The sequence below is a fragment of the Siphateles boraxobius genome, unplaced genomic scaffold (genome assembly GCF_051911475.1).
Source record: "Siphateles boraxobius isolate OS27281-9 unplaced genomic scaffold, OSU_SipBor_1 48, whole genome shotgun sequence".
Lineage (NCBI taxonomy): Eukaryota > Metazoa > Chordata > Actinopteri > Cypriniformes > Leuciscidae > Siphateles > Siphateles boraxobius.
The window spans coordinates 11323599-11339033 of NW_027509119.1; the positions used below are offsets into that span (position 1 = coordinate 11323599).

The window sequence follows — 15435 nt, forward strand, 5'->3', positions numbered from 1 at the left end:
CTTAACCAGGTTTAGTGTTTTGATCTTCCCTCATCTCTAAAGTAATTAGGAAATATAAAATATTTTCATCATATTTTGATGGTTTAATCAAACTTTTAGGGTCATTTGAAACATATCACTTCCTAATATTATTTCCATAGCTCCAAACCTGACCAGATCAGCCAAGACAGATGTTAATACCAGGTGTAAACATAGATTAATAAAAAGTGAATACAATGACATATAATAATGTATATTACAAAATAAAAGTAAATACCTATATAATCATTGGATTTGCCAATGTCGTAGTCCCATACTGAGATATCAAGAGTCTTTTTAGCCAGCTCTGCATGCTTGATTTCATAGCTGAATTCCTGCAAAAGAACAGTTCACGTGGCAAACAAAGGAATCTTAGAAACATGGTATAAAAATATCAAAGCAGCAGGAAAATAGGAAGTAAAAAGAAGATCCCTCGGAATTGCAACAGAACCCTAACAAGGCTTCACATTGTTACAATGTTGGACCAGATTATTTAAATACAACTACAGGAAAGAGATAACAAATGGAAATTATTATCAGCATTGCAGTTGTGTTGCAGGCTCATTTACTCAATTAGGGTCATAAACTTAAACTAATGTTTACCTAAAATTATCAGTCCTGTCAGTAGATCAAAATATTTAATCATGATTAATCGAACAATTTTTTAGACTTAAATCACAGATTTCGCACGTGCAGAAATTCGACTATACATATTTAATTTCCTGTCAAATGCAATATGTAATTTACATTTTGCACATAATTATAGACAAGCATTTAAATAGCCCAAGTTTAAAATAAAATCAAGTAACAAATTTTCAGGTATTCAGGGATCAAGTCAGGGATTCCCAAAAATGTTTTTGGCATAAAATATTACTTTCAAGTACCCCTGATTTTAAGTTTATATTTCAACAATTAAGTTAATATTACTCCAAATATTACAAAGTGCGCTTTCCGGTTACTTTGTCTGAAGAACGTCCTGAACACACCCTCAGTGTGGCAGTGCAGCGCAGCATCTCGTTCCCACTTTTTCAGGAAGCAGGGTTACAGTCGAGTAACCCGAGACATTTCCTTTCAAAAGCTACTCTAAATGCTGCACTGATTTAAGCGTTATGGAACTGGAAGTGTCTGGACCCCTCAAGATGGTGCAGTTTGTGCACACAAACAAGAGAAAAGGCCTCAGACATGAGTTTGGGATGTCGACTCAATGACGTGTGAGCCCGGAGTAACATGAACATCCAAACTATAGAATCTAATAAATGTGTGCGGAGAGGACCAGCCTGGCGTATTACATACTTGCTGCAAGGGGGCACCTCTTGCTAAAGCCCTAAAGAATGCATCCCCCCTGGTAGAATGAGCCTTAACGGCCAGAGGCGAAGCTTGACCGTGCGCCTCATAGGCTAGGACGATGGCATCCTTCACCCAATCCGCCCCCTGGTTACGGCTACTCTGAGAGTAGCAGGACATATACCTGTTGACAACTTTTCCTGCAGAAACTCCAGCACTGAAACAATCTGTCAGTGGACTGGGTCTGCATGCGGGCATACATTCTTCTAGTGGAGGGAGCCCTGGCACTCAGAATGGTCACTGGAAGTTCTCTTAAACGGTCTTTTAAAAATGTGACACTTTGAGCGCTGTTGAGCGGAATTGTAAACACCTCTGATTGCCCGTTGTACTCATGCCCTCATCGGATATGTCTGTGATTGGCTTCACAGAGCGCTTACACAGATACACACGGGAGTCGTTTGAAAGCAGGAAGTCCGGTCCACTGATAAACACGTTTACGCACTATTTGTACTCTGACCACACACTGCTTGTGCTTTCAAACGCTCCCGCTCCTGTTTTTTAAAACAATTTCAAACACTACCGCGTGCTCTCAAACGCTCCTGTGCGTTGATCATTGTAGCCAATCACAGACATATCTGATGAGTGTGGGAACATAATGGCCAATCAGAGGTGTTACGATTCCGCTCAACGGCTCTCAAAGCCTCACGCAGTGTCTGTTGACGTAGTGCCATGTGATGCAACGTGCAGTGTCTTGTGATGCAACGTCTAGTGACGGAATGTTTTGTGATGCAACGTCTTGATGGGGGAATGTTAAATATCCCGGTTCACACCCCCTCGGTCCTGGACGTAAAAGCCTCAGAACTACTTATTACCTGAGATGAGCAATGTCAGGTCCATCCTGGTACAGGGAGTACGACTTGCCACGCTCTGTTTCTGAGCTTCTCTCTTTTGATAAGCTGGAATTGGTTGGGGCTTGGTGGCCGACAACCCTTACCCTTGAGCACGGCGGGGGAGGAACTTAACAAACGCCTCATGTCTTTTTGCCTCCCGGAACCTACTGACAACAGCATTGCCTAATAGGCAACTCCTTATCCTAAATTCCTTCTCCCTGATGCCAGTGAGGTTGATCCACAGATGTCTATCCATGGCAACCATAGCACCCATGGAACAGCCGATGGTATGGGCCATTTGCTTGTTTGTGCGCAGAGACAGGTCTGTGGCTAGGTGCAGCTCAGCGAACACATCCTCACTAACGTTTCCCCCGCTTGTGCTCAGTTCTTTGAGCAGGTCAGCCTGGTACGCATGCAACACCGCCATGGTGTCCAGGGCAGCACCTGCTGCCTGGAAAGCTTTCCCCACCAATGTGGATGTAACTCTGGATGGTCTGAAGGGAAGTGCAGGCTTTTTAAGTGATGGTGCTCTGCCAGGGGGAAATATCCCGAGAGCGTCTCTTCAAATTGGGGCATCACCGTATGACCCCATGCCTTCACACCAACAATAGTCGAATAAACCGATTTCGGGGGCACAGACACAGGAAGAATATGGTTTACTCCATGACTTTGATAGTTCGTCATGGAGATCTTGAAGGGGAGGGACCATCTCTCTGGTGCCTCCCCTCGGCCACCCGACAGAAATCTGTTGTCTAACTTTGATTGTCTGGGGGTCTTTTGTTCCTGTGGCTAATCTAACTGAAGACTGTCCACAGCGCAACTGACTAGCTCGAGTAGCTCAACGTATGATCTGTCATCACGAGAGGAGCGCTCAGAGGCAGCGCACTCGAAATCCATTTCCCCAAGAGAACAAACCTCCTCAGCCTGGTCTGAAGAAGTGTCCGATTGCGCTCCAGAAGTGGGCTCGAGGACCTCACGATCTGGTTAAAGAGCAAGAGAAAAAGCAAAATCCTAGCAAAAGGGATAGTTTTCGAATAAGTAGCACACACGACAGACAATGCAGTTCTGAAGACAAAGGAACCTGAAAGCTCACCTGTCTCACGTCTATTTGTAGCCTTTGACGTGCGCATTCCGACGACGTCATCATCAGAGGTTATTTAAGACAAATTCTTGGCATGTTTCCCACACGTGTTTACAACCAGTCAAACAAAGATGTTCGATGAACGGTCACTTTGTATTGCATAGCAAATACGCAGTGGGGAAGCTCCTTTTCCTTGAAATATTGAAGTAATAATTTAAAACTCAGTGCAGCTTGTTCAGCAAAAACAGCAGAGCATGTTGCTTGCTCATTGGCTGTGCTGCGGCAACTGCACATCCAATGGCCGAGCGCCTCAGACTGATTCCTGTTTCCTCACGAAGCTATTCGCCGTCGAAAAGCCAATTCAGCTAGAGTAAACTGTGGAAACAGCAGACAGTGTTTTCAACTCACCCGGAAGTGCTCCTCTTCTGTCTCTGCTCTCCCGTGGGTATCCGGCGAGAGATCTCTATATCCTTTACTGCTGCTGTTGTGCTCGCACTCAGCTTTTGTAAAAGAGCAATTTTCAGGCATTGTTTCAAATGCTTTTGTCTTCATGCACCTTGTGCGGTATTGATCTGCACGAGGACAACGGGCACGCCAACGACAGACCGAACTGATGGAGTTTAGCGAGCATATGCAGGCTGCGTCCCCACGTGGCTTGCTCTCTCCTCCTCAACCCTCTCTGGTCCTGTTCATTCAGGCGGACCAGCGCCCCTCCCCACGTGCGACGGGCATCGTCTCCTTCGGCAGGTCGGATGACGGTCAGGACAGCCTCTCCATTGCTGCGTCTGAAGAGTGGCAGGGCTCGATGGACCCTGCCCTCTCGCAGTCCTGCGAAGCTAGCGTGATGGCTACTGCTACCAGGACGAATTCAGACGCCGAGATGCTGCGCATCCTCACTTCGGCCGTTGCAGACCTCGGTCTCGACTGGACTTCGCCCGAGGATCCGCCGAGGAGTCGTTTGAATGGATGGTTTCTGCCAGGTCGCCAGCAGGCCCCCCGACACAGACCAGCGCCTTTCTTCCCTGAGGTTCATGATGAACTCACAAAGTCATAGCACTCCATATTTGGCCCGCACAAGCTCGTCCACTTCCGCCACGCTATCCTCTGTTGACGGCGTGACAGAAAAAGGATATGAGAAGTTGACGCCGCTCAAGGAAGCTGTCGCCGCCTCGTTGTGCTCGAGTGCCACCTCTGGTTGAACCTCATGGACATCAAGGAGGCAGACAGTGCGGCGTTCCTCGACTCCCCCATCTCCAGCACCCGCCTCTTTGGCCCGGCGGTGAAGGGGTTTTCTGAGAGGTTCACGGAGGCACAGAAGTCTTCGCAAGCTAAGAAGCACTTCTTGCCGAAACGCTCCAGTTCTGCCTCAAGCCGTCAGAAGAGCACTCCACCCCCGCAATCGGAGAAAACAGCTCCCCGGTTAACTCAGCCCCGCCCTGCAGCTGATAACCGAAGCCGCTCTAGGTCTGCTAAGCGCAACTCGCCACCCCAGTGCCAAGGTCCCGCGTTGCGTTGGACCCCGGGCCGCCGAAGCTCTCCTAGCCGCGGGGGAGAAGAGAGAGGGTCTGAGTCTCGCACTAGCCGGACCGCCCTCGAAAAGAGCTCGTCATAAACTCGCAGCTCCATGTTCAGCTCAGGCGGCTGGAGTTTCCCACACTGTAGTAAATGGGCCCGTTGCGCTGCACGAGCCCCTACAAACAAACACTGTTTTTACAGCGACCCAAATAAAGCACATAAAGAGTATGTTTTTTATGTCACACAACACCCTGGTATCCGGTCCCCATTTATTAGATGTAATAATCTAATCTTATTCTAGATTATTCTAGATCTTATCTAACCCCATAATCTTCTAGCAAAAGGGGCGGTCGAGCTGGTTCCCCCCGTGCTGAGTCAGTCAGGGTTTTAAAGCCTTTATTTTCTTGTACCCAAGAAAGATGGTGGCGTTCACCCCATATTAGATCTGAGACATCTGAACAAGGCCCTCATGACACGGCCATTCAGAATGGTAACTACCAAACAAATCCTTGCGCAGGTTCGCCCGGGGGATTGGTTTTTTACAGTAGACCTGAAAGATGCTTACTTTCACATTCTGGCGCACAGATCTGTGATACTTGGCCATTTGGGAAATCTGGGTCTCAAGATCAATTTTTCCAAGAACAAACTGTCACCCAGCCAGAGTTTAATCTTTTTGGGCAAAGTTATCGACTCTGTGACAATGAGAGCGCGGCTTACACCAGAGCGCGCGCTCTCTATACAACAGCTGGTAGCCTCCTTCAGGGTTGGTGCGCGCACGCCCCTCAGGAAGTTTCAGAGGCTCCTCGGTCTCATGGCCGCCGCATCGTCAGTACTCCAACTGGGGTTACTGCATAACACATATCACCGCATGCCAGCCCATGCATGGCGGTCAGGCTGTATGCACATCATGGTGAACCAGCGTTGTGTGAAAGCCCTGGTCCCTTGGAAAACCCAGAACTGGTCGGGTGTGATTATCGGTGTGGCCCACAGGAGGAAAGTGATTTTCACAGACGCTTCCAACCAGGGTTGGGGAGCTCTGTACGAGGGCAGGCCTGCCTCCGGCTTCTGGCTGAACCCGGAGAAGAGCTTACATATCATCTGCCTGGAGATGAGAGCAGTTTGGTTAGCCCCGAATATTCTCCTGCCAGACCTCAAGGGACACCACGTTTTGGCCCACACGGACAACATGTCGGTGGTGTCCTACATAAATCGCCAGGGCGGCCTCAGGGCAGGGCAGAGGTCGACCTCTTCGCCTCAGAGAACAACGCTCACTGTGCAACGTTCTTTTCGAAGGACAGGGATGCTCTGGCCCACCCATTGCCCAGATGCCCACTGTATGCATTTCCCCCGGTCTCTATGAACCCTCAGGTCATCAGACAGATCAGGGAGAGCGGATGCTCAGTCCTCCTAGTGGCCCCCCTCTTGAAAACCCAATTGTGGTATCCGGAGCTGGCACAGATGCCCCATGCCCAGTGCCATTGAGGAGGGATCTCCTCTCAAAGGCGAACGGGGAGATCTGGCACCCTCGCCCCGACTTATGGGCCCTCCATGTATGGCCCCTGAACGGGTATCCGCGGTCCTCCCGGAAAGGGTTTTAAACACCATCACTGAGGCTAGAGCGCCGTCTACAAGACGCCTTTATGCTCTGAAGTGGTCAGTATTCACTGGCTGGTGTTCAACCAGATGTTTTGATTCCCACTTGTGTGAAGTTTCGGTGGTGCTCTCCTTCTTACAAGAGCTTTTGGATGCAGGTCACTCTCCATCCACGCTCAAAGTATACTTGGCAGCCATAGCAGCTCACCGTGCTCCTGTGGCTGGCCAGTCATTGGGGAGAAACAACCTTATCGTTCGTTTTCTAAAAAGTGCCAGGAGTTTAAACCCTCCCAGGCCTCCTACTATACTGGTGTGGGATCTTTCCACGGTTCTTGGTGCCCTGAAGGGCCCCCCGTTTGAACCACTACAGTCGGTTGATCTCAAGCCTCTTTCACTGAAGACTGCTCTGCTGCTGGCTCTGGCATCAGTCAAGCGAGTGGGGGATTTACAGGCGCTCTCTGTGAGCCCCTCCTGCCTGGAGTTTGGGATAAATGACTCTAGAGTCATTCTCAAGCCAAGGCATGGTTACGTACCCAAGGTGCTCTCAACTCCGTTCAGAGCTCAGGTTATTACCTTATTAGCACTCCCCCTCCTCAGAGAATGATAGGGAGGCTAACCTACTCTTCCCCGTTAGGGCTCTAAAAATATACTTACAGCATTCTGTGCCGTTTGAACAGCTTTTTGTTTGTTTCGGTGGCCGCACCAAAGGGGTTCTGGTCACAAAGCAGAGGTTATCCAGATGGATAGTGGACGCCATCTCGCTGGCATACACCTCTGTGGGCCAGGATTGTCCCATAGGCGCCAAAGCCCATTCCACGAGGGGCATGGCCTCCTCTTGGGCTTGGTCCAGTGGTGTTCCAATTCAAGACATTTGTGCGGCGGCCGGCTGGTCTTCGCCATCCACGTTTGTCAGATTTTATAATCTAGAGCAGAGGTCTTCAATCCTACTCCTAGGGGGCCACTGTCCTGCAGAGTTTAGTTCCAACCTGCTTCAGCACACCTGCCTTTGTATATTCAAGCAATCCTGAAGAGCTTGATGAGCTGATTCAGGTGTGTTTGATTAGGGTTGGAACTAAACTCTGCAGGACAGCGGCCCTCCAGGAGTAGGATTAAACCTCTGATCTAGAGGTACAGTGCCTTCAGGCCAGGGTCCTCTCTGTGTGATATTTGACCCGACGGTGTCTGGTTTTTATCTGTCTAGTATGTTACTGTCCATAAGCACAAGTAGTTCTAGGACTGCTATGAGCCCAGTTAATTTATACGCCCGACTCTGTCTGGTTAGTGTACTATGCTGGGAGAAAGCTTATTGGTTTGTTCTGTTGAGCCTCGGAGTTCCCTAGCCTCCAGTTATTCAGCCAGTTGATACTGTGCAGCGTTTTACATTGCGTCCCCACTGGATATTTGCTAGGCAATACGAAGTGACCGTTCTCGAAAGGGAACGTACTCGGTTACTAAAGTAACCTCGGTTCCCTGAGAGTAGGGAATGAGTATTGCGTAGCCTGCCGCACTATTGCACTGTCAGGTGTGTCGCTTCAGTCGATTTAAACCTGATATATTGGCCGAAATGAGCGATATTTATAGGCTGAGGCCACGCCCATGTAGGCGCACTCTGACATACTCGGCGCCAAGTCAGTTGATTGGTCTGTGCGTCTGTAGCACAGCCAATGAGTGAGCTAGACGCTCTGCTGTGTTTGCTGTACAAGCTGCACTGCATTTTAAATTATTGCTTCAATATTTCGAGGAAAAGGAGTTTCCCCACTGCGTATTTGCTACGCAATACTCGTTCCCTACTCTCAGGGAACCGAGGTTACGTGAGTAACCGAGTACGTTTTCCCATAGCGCTTAAATCAGCACAGCATTGAGAGTAGCTTTTGAAAGAGAACAAAACAATATGTAATTAACATTTTTCATTACATAGCCTTTCGTTTAAAGATAGAAAAGCATTAAAATAGCCAAAATTAGAAAAATTATAAATAAATAATAAATTATTGACATAAAATATTAACTTTAAGTATGGCTGTGTTACAGGAGATCTGTGATCTTTGTATGTTGGGGTGGGTTTTCAGTTTCTAGTGTTTTCAGTTGATTACTCATTGTTTTTACATTCACTTTGCTCATTGGTTTGTTCTGTGTATTTAAGCCATGTGATTCTTTTTGTTCTTTCTCAGTTCACATTGAGAAATTATAGTTGTTCTTCTCTTTGAGTTTTGTTTAATAAATATATTGACACTGCTGCGAACAGATCCTTTCCCTCACGTTTGTGCAACCGTTTGTGACACCCTGAGACTTTATGTTAATATTTCAATAATTAAGTTAATATTTCTCCAGCCTTTATTTAATGAATGAGCAATGTTCCAATGTTAAACATGAACATTTATAATTACTAGTGTTGTCAGTAGATTCAAATATTTAATCAATCGGTTAATCGCAATTGATCACATATTTTTAAAGTGCTAAAATTTGACAGTGTATACATTTTTATGTTTTTCCTGTCACATTGCATTTAGTTCATTCTAAAGGAAAGAAAACAAATTAATATAATTAGCATTTTCCAAACAAAGCCTTCCACATGAAGATAGAAAAGCATTAAAATAGCCCAAATAACAATTTCCTAAGTCAGGGATTCCCAATTTTAAAGAGCTTCTTTAAAATAAAATATTTAATTTAAGCATCCCTGATTTTAAGTTAATATTTCAATAATTTAACAACAAATGTTCATGTTCACAGTCCTCTGATGTCAGTTAATGTCACATGACGGTAAATAAAATATAATACATTTCTTTGTAAGTGTTTTATTTTTGATTGTTTTTATTTTGAAATTGTTGAATTTATTGAACATATGGAATTTTAACATAAGAACGCACAATATCTCAGACAATGCAATCCAGAGATTTAATCAAATCCACAAATGCATTTGAATACCCAAATAAGACACAGATGAATTATCACAATTAGAAAATCTTGGCATATGTCATAATCTCAGATGTATTAAGCGAGGTACAGTGAACAATTAACAGACTCCTGCTCCTGAACTTAAATAATTAGTAGTTGGGTATGAATAACCTGGTCAAACATTTGTATTTGTGTCTGCATTTCTCTGGATCACTGTACTCTGATCCAAAGTATAGACACCAAGAAATAAACAACTATTTGATTGATTAATTAATAAAGAAATATGTGCATAAATGCATTACAAGTGGACAACATACCTCATTAAACTCTGGGTTGAGTGTCTTCTTCTTGGTCTGCGTCTTGTTCTTCGCTTTCTTCCCCATATCAGGTTTCAGACATCTATTCATAGAAATATGCACAGAATTCAAAGGGTATTGGTTTAATTTTTAGAACAGATTTATTATGAATGATATATTTTAATGGTGTTTAATGCCTTAACTTACATAAGTGTTTCCTAAGCATATAATAAATACTGTATCATGAATATAAACTTTGAGGAGAGAGACTTACATTTTGACAAAGGGATCAGAGTAGCCATTTGCATCCATTGCTGCTAAGTGAACACAACGTACAACACCTACAATGAGACGACTCATCTGGGTGTTGTACATTAGGGAAATTAGGATACGTCCTCTCTCTTCCAGCTCAGTGCCATCCTTCCCAGTCTACACAGGTACAAAAATAGTAGTGTGGATGATAATGATAGCACAGGAGTGTTCATTGCAAATGTAGTTATTGTAGAAATACCTCATCCTACAAATAGCACATGGATGTTAATTCATTCTGACACTGCTGCTATTTGCAGTTGACATACAAATACACAGGATGCACAAAATGGAATCAGTAAATGAAAATCAGTGTAAAAAGACTAGGGTTGGAATTCTGTGTTATCTGGTCAAATCTGCAAACCTCTGTTAATGATACCCTTGAAAAAAAGAACTGCACTTGAATGTGCACTTGTAGTGTAAATTTCAAAAGCATGTTTTTTAAAATCTTTAATTGCAAATGATATAATATTAATTAATTAAAAGGCCACTTCTAAGAGTACAATTTTCCAACGTCAAATTAAAAGTTTTCCTGTAAAGTTCATTTTAAATAATTTTTACAAAGCACATGTAAAGTACTTGATTATAATTTTAACTCTAGAAGGCTATTCGATATAACATTTAAAGTTAATATATTTTAAATATACTAAATAACAAATTAATAATTACAAATATATGACACACATGTTTCAATAGAAATGACATGTATTTTAGTTTACCATAAATGCTTGTCAGTATAATCAGCTGTACTTTAACCATAAGATAATGGTACCATAAGATAATACTACTAATTATGTAATTCCATGTAAAGATGTACTTAAGTCCTACTTAATTGGGTCAAAAAAGCATTCTAAATTTCAGTGAATTGAATTTAATATAATTTTAAACTATAATATATTTTCATTTAATTGCAACTAACCTGCAACTGAGTGTCCAAGAACATTACATTCAGTTGTTTTAAAGTATATTATTTGTGTGATAAGTTCCTCTTTTAAAAGTATGCTAAAGTGTAGCCTGTATAATAATAGTTGTCACAGTTATCGTCTGCACCACTCTGTCATCGTCTGCACTACACTTCCCAGAATCCTTCTTGTCTTCACATCTGCCATCACTCCCTCATGTACCCACACCTGATCATCATCATCATCATCATCATCCGTGTCACCTGTGCTCACCTCGGTATTGTTCATTTGTGTCTGTATTTAGTTCCCTTCTGTTCAGTTGGTCCTTGTCGTTCTTGGTTGTGTTTTTTTTGTGTGTACCCTCGACCCTAACCCTAAGCCTGCCTGCCTGCGTTTATGTTTTTTTGTATTAGTAAAAGTTTAAATTAGAACTTTGGACTCCTTCCTCTACTTCTGCCTGCACCACACCCATGACAATAGTATAACTGCAAACTGAGTGTGACTTTAATCTTTATGTAAATACATTGTTAGGTGTTTTCAATCATTTAATATACCTCTATAAATGTGTATAAATATTTACCTCATCCTCATAGAGGGTGATTCCTCGTGCACCACCTGCAGTTGATGTTCTTTTTGTCTATCCAAACAGAGGCAGAAAAAATTCATTACGTATTTAAAAGTAATATATATTCAGCTAATTCATCAATGGTTGTCAATAATAAGCATATCTGTTACGGGTAATTGAGTATGAAGCACTCACTTGGACAACCCTCTCTAGACACACATTAAAGTTTTTCTTCTGATTGAACTTGAGTTTTTTCAGTGCAACTCTGGTTTCTCCGATAAACTCATTGTGCCCAAACTTGTCTTCATCACAGACAGATATTCTGCATAGACATAAGTAAAATCCCTTAAATAGTTAAACATGTATCCATGATTACTGAATGTCCAATACATAAAAAAAACCATCACTTTCAAACACAAGAACAAATACTTTTTTTAGTCTATGATTAGCTAATTAACTGGCAGTGATGTTATTGTTAACTAAAACTATTAAAAATCGTTTTTATCCATTTAAATAAAGTTGAAATAAAATATAAATATAAGATGAAAAACTTTTAAAAAAATTAATGTTGCAGTGGAAACTGGTGAAGAACTAAAATTACTAAAATAAAAAAAACAAATAATAAAAGCGATTTTAAATATCTATAACTGGTATACATATTTAGTAATGATATAAACAATTTGATGTCTTAGAGTAAAAAAAAAAACTGTTACATTATCTAATTAATTTACTATATGACCAAGAGATGTGCATTGCATTTAATTATATTTTATCAGTTCTTCCCTGGGACTCAAACCCATGACCTTGGTGTTGCTATGGTCTACTATTTGAGCTAAATCTTTCCACATCTTCCACACAATTAGAAAAGATGTCAATTTATTTTGAATGTAGCCAACTTGAGACAGGAAAGAACTATGGCAACTGTACAAGAGCACTGTGTGTGACTGGACCAAAGTAGACTTAAACCTGAGGGTCTTGCGCTGCATATCGTCATCTGTCAGCCCGTGGTACACCAGCGTCTCATTCCAGTTTGGGTTGCGAGTGTTGCGTAGGGTCTTGGTACGTAATTTAGTTGACTGCATTGACAACAAAGATGCTCTGTTAAACCATCATTGCTTGGCCAGTATTAAGTATAACTTGCATAATTGAGGCCTTTCTCATGAAGCTAGTGGTTCTGAGTTGACAAAACCGAACGGGATCAGTGATCTCAAAACGCCACTGTACATGCAATAAAGTTACTCTGTAGCGTGTGCACATGAATGTAGTGTTAACAGCGAACAGCCAATCATTTGAAACATGAAGAGTCCTTTCTCTGCTGAAGATAAAGAGATTCATGCTAGTATCAATGGAAGTGAGTTTATTTAGTTTATAATTAGTATACAGTACAGTACATCCACAACGAGCTTAAGAGAAACATAAGTTCAGTCATTTGAAATGCTTAAACACTTTGTAGATTAATTCTATAGCCATGGCCAAAAGTATTGGCAGTGACAAAAATGTTTTGCAATGTTTGCAGCTTCAGTACTTGTAGATTATTATTTGGTATACTTGAAAACAATAATGAGCATTTCATAAGTTTTAATGGTTTTTTTGTTAAAAACATTTATTTTTTGCAAAGAGTCAATAGATTGTTGACCCCTCTTCTACATAACCTCTTCAATTCGCTCTGGCATGCTGGATATCAGCTTCTGGGCCAAATCCTGACTAAAGCCAATCCAATCTTGCATTAGTGCTCAGAGTTGATCACAATTTGTGGACTTCTGCTTGTCCACATGCCTTTTGAGGATTGACAACAGGTTCTCTATGAGATTAAGATTGGGGGAATTGCCTGGCCACAGATACAAGATTTCAATCTTATGATCTCTAAGCCACGTCATTATCACACTTTCCTTGCTCCATCATGTTGGAAAATGCAGGGATCATCACCAAATCGCTCCTGGATCAATAGGAGAAGTTGCACTTGAAGGACGTTTTGACACCATTCTTTATTCCTTTCAGAGTTCTTGGGAAGAAATGTGAGAGCCCAGTCCCTTGAATAAAAAGGAATCCCACACATGGATGGTCGCAGGATGCTTCACTGTTGGCAAGACAAGTAGCGTTCACCTTTTCTTCTCTGGACAATTGATTAAGATGATGTACCAAACAGTTAGAAGGTAGCTTCATCAGAGAAAAGAACTTTGCACCAGTTTTCTGTTGTCCAATCCTTGTACTCCCTGCAGGATTTCAGTCCATTCTTGATGTTTTTCCTGGAGAAAAGTGGCTTCTTTGCTGCCCATCTTGAAACCTGGCCATTGTCCAAAAGTATTAGCTTCACTGTGCATGCAAAAGCACTCTAAACCATCTGCTGCCAATACTAAGCAAGCTCTGCACTGGTAGTGGAAACTCTGAAGCTGAAGAAGGTAACTATTGCTAACAGAAGAACATGAAAGGAAGAATGAAGTGCTTCCAGTTATGGCAATCAGTCTACTCTTATAAATCAATCAGAACTATCGAGTATTTCACCCGACTAGCACTTGATGATATGATCAGTACAATTATTTGTTTTTGATTTTATGCAATTATTTCAAATGAATCTCATCAATCTGAACAATAATCTAGAAACAATGTGAATCAATACCACAACAACTGAAGCCGCAAAACAAAATGTATATTACTGCCAATAATTTTATAGCCAATAACAGCTATAAAGCCTATTTAAGTTACACTATTTCAATAGTCCACTTATGACATTATTGTCACGGAACAGAAGATTGCAAACACAGGTAAAATATGAACAGAGTTTATTGAATGACACAAAGGAATTTAGCAGGTGAGTCTCTGGATTTCAGATCATGATTGTGATACTGGTATATGAATGATGAGTCTTATCTTTTGCAGGTAGTGAAGAGAATTGGCTGGAGGACTGAAGACTGGCAGACGATGACACAGAAGAAAAATTATGAGACAGTTCGATGCACAGGTAGGTATTCAGATAGAAGTTCAGGGTTGAACTACGAGACAAAACGCTGATGAGTGTGTGAAGCGGTCTTAGGCTGCGTTTACACTTGGCATTAACATGTGACCTGTATTCGGATGTTGTCCACATACACATTGAAAAGACAAGTGTAAACGCGCTTCTGATTGGGATGTTATCCGATCAGCGTGTCCAGGTTTGGAGGTAGTCGAGGACGCATTGTGATCAGATCTCAATGTAATGTAAACGCAATCCAGTCAACGTGTCTGCATTCACAGGTGGACGTCATACAAAACCCTGCCCACTGTCATTATTCCCCCTCCTCTCTCCAGTAATTGCTGCACGTAGCTGTGTAGTTTTGCGATACAGTCGTGTGCGAAGTACATCGCAAATATAATGAAATGTTTGCCTTCGCACCCGGAAGTTGCAAAACCATTCATTTTCTGTAAAGAACACGCATATTTCCCACCACAGCTGGCAACGTTCTCAGACCCATACGTTTCTCTGTACCGTTTCCATTACAGCATCTATCCACATTATTAGTACTTGCAGCCTCTTCATCCTCCTCATTTTGCGAGATTTGTAAAATGTCCCCCAACTGAAAACTTTTTAAAAGAAAACCCACCACTTCAGGTCGACTTTGCCCTGGAGCCATCCTTTTTTTTTCTTCTTTTTTTTTGCAAGATCTGATCTGTTATCCAGATACAGAAACCACTTGATGTGGACAGGTGTAAACGCACCGTGTCCTGATTGGCTTATGATCCGATCTGCTTGATTGGATCACGATGACCGCATGTTAATGCCAAGTGTAAACGCAGCCTTATATGGAGTGGAGCTGATGAGGGTGAATGATGGCAGGTGTGGATGATGTGAAGTGTGTGAAGGTGTGAGCCAGGAGGGGTTATGGGAAATGTAGTGTGAAGTGACTGGTCTGGTGACATGAGATTGTGACAATTGTACTAATGTAACTATAGGAACTTTGCAACCACATGTCAACTAACTCATTAATTTGCAACTACATGTCAAATAACTCTCATTAGAGTATTAGTAGACTGTTAAATTAGGGTTAGGGTTAGTAGAAGTTAACATGTACAGTACTTTTAAAGTTACTTATACTCAGTAGAATGTCTGTTGAGC

The 15435-nt window shown here is 42.5% G+C and overlaps 1 protein-coding gene across 1 annotated transcript in view; it reads right to left on the reverse strand.

Moving 5' to 3' along the window:
* rph3ab (rabphilin 3A homolog (mouse), b) overlaps positions 1–15435 on the reverse strand; it is a 36013-nt gene that overhangs the window by 6982 nt on the left and 13596 nt on the right. The window contains exons 10-15 of the mRNA XM_077201996.1: positions 12312–12421; positions 11541–11667; positions 11361–11417; positions 9844–9998; positions 9591–9672; positions 257–353 (exon numbers count right to left, since the gene is read on the reverse strand). Of these exons, the coding sequence (XP_077058111.1) occupies positions 257–353; positions 9591–9672; positions 9844–9998; positions 11361–11417; positions 11541–11667; positions 12312–12421 (628 nt within the window). The remainder of the gene's footprint in view (positions 1–256; positions 354–9590; positions 9673–9843; positions 9999–11360; positions 11418–11540; positions 11668–12311; positions 12422–15435) is intronic.